This window comes from Dama dama, chromosome 28, assembly GCF_033118175.1.
Source record: "Dama dama isolate Ldn47 chromosome 28, ASM3311817v1, whole genome shotgun sequence".
NCBI lineage: Eukaryota > Metazoa > Chordata > Mammalia > Artiodactyla > Cervidae > Dama > Dama dama.
In genome coordinates this window covers 30,812,478-30,818,104 of record NC_083708.1, presented here as the reverse complement: position 1 = coordinate 30,818,104, position 5,627 = coordinate 30,812,478, and the positions used below count along the sequence as shown (strand labels likewise).

Genomic DNA, 5,627 nt, shown 5'->3' with positions numbered 1-5,627 from the left:
CAGCCATCTCATCCTCTGTCATCCCCTTCTTCTCCTACCCCCAATCCCTCCCAGCATCAGGGTCTTTTCCAATGAGTCAACTCTTTGCATGAGGTGGCCAAAGTACTGGAGTTTCAGCTTTAGCATCAGTCCTTCCAATGAACACCCAGGACTGATCTCCTTTAGGATGGACTGGTTGAATCTCCTTGCAGTCCAAGGGACTCTCAAGAGTCTTCTCCAACACCACAGTTCAAAAGCATCAATTTTTCAGCACTCAGCTTTCTTCAGAGTCCAACTCTCACATCCATACATGACCACTGGAAAAACCATAGCTTTGACTAGATGGACCTTTGTTGGCAAAGTAATGTCTCTGCTTTTTAATATGCTATCTAGCTCCCTGTGTACCAGCTATCTATTTTACACATGGTAGCGTATATATGGCAATGCTAGATAGTTCCAATTTTATAAACTATCAGAGTGGGAGAATTTCAGAAGTAATTTTTAAAAAGGGCCTTTAATTTTGGTTCATAGAAACATCCACAGAACACGGAAGGAACACACACTCACACACTCATATATGTTAAAAAATGAACCTGTAAAAATTTACAGCACCTGTGATGGGATTACGGTCACACAAGCGTCTCGTGGCCAAGTCCCGGTTTCCATTCGAATCCAGACAAGCAATCAGAAAGGCAGGACTTTCCCTAACATGCGGCATGATTCCCTTTATGTATACTCCGGATGATTCTGGAGACAAGACAACATCTCTTCAACAGGCCTGCCTTCGTAGCAGATCTGGTACACCGCCGTGAACAATGGAAACTTGTCCAGCAGTCCCTTCGGTTTGAGGATGCCATACACCTGGGCGGAAGTCTGTGGTCCTTGCAGCTTCTGCCCGTTTAGCATCTCCTTCTCCAATTCTTCAATGGTCTTTCTGGTCCCCGCAAAGGCCTCAGCTATCTTGCGGTTCCGGCCTGCGTAGCAGGTAGTGATCAGGTCGGCCACGCCGCAACTCTCCAAGAAGGTGGCTTTGGACACGCGACCCTTGCAGAAGATCCTGGCGAAGGCGATCATTTCCATGAGCCCCAAGCGGATGACGGCAGCTTTGGTGTTGTCGCCGCTGTGGAGGCCGTCGCAGAACCCGGCTCCCACGGCCACAATGTTCTTCAGTGCGCCGCACAGTTCAACAGCGTCTGCCTCAGCAACCACCTTAATTCGAAAATTTCGAGTCTGCAGAAGTTCTTTGAAAAGGAGGCCGTTCTCCATGACCTTGCTGCCGATGGTGGTCTCACAGAACTTCTCGGCAGCAACCTCATTGGCAGTGTTGGCGCCCATCAGCACACTGACGTCAATGTCCATCTTCTCTCGGATGATGTCAGAAATGAGCTTCAGCCCCTGGGGACCCTCATCTATCCCCTTGATGAGGCTGATGCCCAGCGCGCCCTTGGGCACTTTCCCAGAGATCTCGTCGCAGATGCTGTTGATGAACTGGTGGGGGATCACGAACACCAGCAGGTCTGCATCCCACACCACCTCGCTGAGATTGGGGACTGCAATCACATTGTCTGGCAGCTTGTGTCCAGGGAGATACTTGACATTTTCATGGTCGTTATTTATGATGTCTATCAGTTTTCTCCCATTAACCATTTCTTCAAAGACCCACATCTTGACTGTGGAGGCAAATTTCTGAAGTTTCATGACATTATTACCAATTATTTTTGCAACAGCTGAACCCCAGTTCCCCGAGCCCACGATGCACACTTTCAGGGGTGATTCTGTCATGGCCCCGCTGCAGTCCTGCAGGCCCGCAAGTGCCTCTCCAGCTGGTTTGCGGCCTGCCTCCACCTGCTCCGCCCAGGCACATTCACTTTCACCTAAAAGGTAGCAGGATAGTGATATTGAAAGAGGTATCAACTAATAAGCACAGATAAAAATTAATAGTATTCTGGGGGGAGGGATAAATTAGGAGGTTGGGATTAACATAAATACACTATATAAAGTAGAGAAACAACAAAGACCTATTGTATAGCACAGGGTACTATACTCAATATTTTTTAATAATCTATAAGGGAAAAGAATCTGAAAAGGAGTATGTATATATGTATAACTGAATCACTGTGTAACAACTTTGTAAATCAACTACATTTCAATAAAGCGAACAGAAAATTAGTAGCACACTATCTAGTCCTTTTTATTGTATTTATGAATAATGTGATGAAAAATCAGCCATGAAGTTAGAATTCAAAGAACTTAAACCACCACAGACCAGCTTGAGGTAAAGATGATTTAGCCATGAATATTGATTTTAGCTTGGCCCTGGAGCATCTCAGCCACTGTGCCCACATATATGAACATGAAGCTCTGAAAAACTAACCACAGCTGTGGTGTTGGTGGCTTCTCATCTTATAAATTTCCCCTGATATTTCTGGACTTGCCAGATCTACTGCTCCCCAGAGTCATATTCCTAGATCCCTGATAGCTCCTGGCTTTCCTGTTCTCTTTCAGATTCTTGCCTCAGGGGCATTTGTTACCTCAGACAATATTGTGTTATTTACACGTTGCATTTATCATGGGTGTGTGTATGCTAAGTTGCTTCAGTTGTGTCCAACTCTGTGCAATCCTATGGACTGTATGTAGTCTGCCAGGCTCCTCTGTCCATGCCAGAATATTGGCATGGGTTGCCATGCCCTCCTCCAGGGTATCTTCTCAACTCAGGGATTAAACCTGCATCTCTTACATCTTCTGCATGGGCAGGTGGGTTGTTGTTTGTTTTTTTTTGTTGTTGTTTTTTTACCACTGGCTCTACTGGGAAGCTCTACATTCATCATAGTGGTAGCTAAAAGATAGCTATTCTTTCCTCAATAGACTGCTTTATTTTTAAACATTTTTCTGGATGTAGCCTTCTTTCTTGGGAAAGTAGTGGGCATTTAAGAAGCATCTCTGATATATATTATGTTCGATTATCTTCATATCATGTCTCACATGTAGATGAGATCTGTAGGTGTCTGTTTATCTTGCCTGTTTTCCCACTGTTGCATTTGCTACATGACATGATATAATATTATATACCATTATTTACATGTATTGATAATGTATGTTTCCCCCACTAAATGCTGTTATGTTTTCTTTATATCTGTTTGTTTTTTTTCTGATCTCAAAATTTGTTAAACAAATAAATGGACAAGCAAGAGAGTGACTTTCTGGGAAAGTAGCCCTAAGGTAGAACCATGTACATTTGAAACAGCTTTATGGTAAAGGCAAGGATAAACAGCAAGTAATTGTGTTGTTTTTGGAGTGCTGGATATAGAAACTGTGGGGTTGGCCAAAATGTTTGTTCGGATTTTTAATCCCATCTTACAGAAAAACCCAAACAAACTCTTTTGCCAACCCAATATTTATTGCCTAATCCTAGGTACTGCCTGCTCTTCTTGGCCGCCAAGAAGAGGTGTTATTATCTGGTGGGCCAGAGGCCAAAAATGGTAACCTGGTGCCTCCTGGAGGAAAATAACCCTCACATAGAAGGGAGATGATAGTAATTCCAGGGAAGATCTTTGGAACTTCTTAAACCACAGGTTTCTGATGAATAGATTACTGGGCAGATATTTTGTTCAGCAAGATCAAGTCAGAAGCACTTAAAATAACAAAACAAAACCTAGCAGAAACAGTGAGTACCCATTCTGAGGAATTGTGGGGAGAAAGGAGACAAGTTTCAAGTCAGACTTCTATGGTAACTATCTTATAACTTGGCCTGATAACATAAGCTGTGGTGGTGGCCTATGGGGACATGCTGCCATCTGGTCTGGGCTATTTAGAATAATGGCATGAATATGTTGTGAGCTTCCTTGGTGGTGGCTCAGCAATAAAGAAGCTGCCTGCAGTGCAGGAGACATGGATATGTGGGTTTTATCCCTGGGTTGGAAAGATCCCTTGGAGGAGGAAATGGCAACCCACTCCAGTAATCTTGACTGAAAAAATCTCAGGGACAGGAGAGCCTGGTTGAGCTACAGTTCATGGGGTCACAAAGGAGTTGGAACTAACTGAGTGACTAAACAACAACAACAACAACAAAGTGAATATGTTAGATAATAGAAAAGATAGACTAATCACCTAATTGTACAAGGAAAAACCACATGATCTTTGTAAACAGAGAAGTCTCTCTGCCTTTGTTAACTAGAGAAGAGACTTGAAATGTGCCAATGAGTGTACTGTGTATAGAATTTGGGAGGCAAAGACTCTTAGTATGGAGGAAATGTGAAATTCAGCCCCGAGACGAATTTAGGGATCATGAGAGAGCTCAGTTACAGCACAATGAAGGAATTAGAAAATAAAATCCAGGAAGAACAAAATTCAGATTTGAGTCAATAGCTGTCTTCCAACTTAGACAGTGTTCTTTTGCAGACAATAATGAACTGTTGTTTATCCCCTTGTCTTTGAAATCCCTGTCGCTGTCTACCCTTGTGAAACTTACACCCTTATTTTAGAGGCATTCCTCAATATGTGATACTCTGCTGCTTGGAATGTCCTTTATTCTCCTACATTAGCTGGTGAAACTTATTTTCATTTCAAGGCAGACCCCTCCCCAACCCTTGTAGAAGGACAAATCTTCCAAGATCATTTCCATGGTACTGCAATTTATTCACACCATCACTGTTCCATGTTGGCCTGGTGTAGTACTTTTAAGACCTGCTCTCCTGAGAGTTTTCATAAATACAGATATTATTTATTCCTGTCTTGCTTTGGCACAAGGTAGATATTTCAGCAGCTATCACTTTTTCTTTTTTAAATTTATTTTTTGTTGCACTGGGTCCTTGTTTTTGTGCATGGGTTTTTTCCTAGTTGGGAGTGTGGGAGTTACTCTCTAGTGGCCATGCATGGGCTTCTCACTGCAGTGTCTTCTCTTGTTGTGGAACATGGTCTTTAGGTAGCCGGGCTTTAGTAGTTGGAGCACGCAGGCTCAGTAGTTGTGGCTGGAGGGCTCTAGAGCACAGGCTCAATAGCGGTGGCACATGGGCTTACTTGCTCCCCAGCATGTGGGATCTTCCCAGACCAGGGACTGAACCCATGTCCCCTGCATTGGCAGGTGGATTCCTATCCACTGCACCATCAAGGAAGTCCTTAGATTTCACCTTTTCTGAAAGATCCTTCCATTACCCCAATTTTAAGATGATATGTATCTCTGAACTTCTCTACTAATTACTAATATCTTGTTTATACTTCTGACGCATTTGTCACAATCCGCCCTGCTTTAGAACGCCTTGAATTTATGTGTGTCTCACCTTAAGAAGGTGGGAATTCCCTTGAGGATAGAGACCATGTCCTATCTTGTTTTCTCTGATGTACCTAGTATGGTGACTGGTCCTTAATGAATGCTCACAAATAATGTTTAATTTGTACTGAAGAGATAGAGATGTAGGCTTCCAAATGAAAACTTCTTATTATTTAGGTGAGAAATTGCTTGTCTATGATGGCTCTCATCGCTGGTTTAGATATCAAAATAGGATGTCTAGGTTATTTCCTGAAGGTTATGTAATTAAAAATGGAATAATTTCATATCTTTGAAAGGGAAAGGATGGATATCATAATCTTGCAAGTTAGCTTATTTTCTATTCAAAATTTAAGATCTTTTCTTGTATTTTTTTCCCATTTAT

The 5,627-nt window shown here is 42.6% G+C and overlaps 1 protein-coding gene across 1 annotated transcript; it reads right to left on the bottom strand.

Moving 5' to 3' along the window:
• Nucleotides 1-705: 705 nt before the first annotated feature.
• LOC133048314 (glycerol-3-phosphate dehydrogenase 1-like protein) lies at nucleotides 706-1,761 on the bottom strand. The gene has a single exon (XM_061132029.1). It carries the CDS (start codon nucleotides 1,759-1,761, stop codon nucleotides 706-708), a length of 1,056 nt encoding a protein of 351 aa, XP_060988012.1.
• Nucleotides 1,762-5,627: the final 3,866 nt, after the last annotated feature.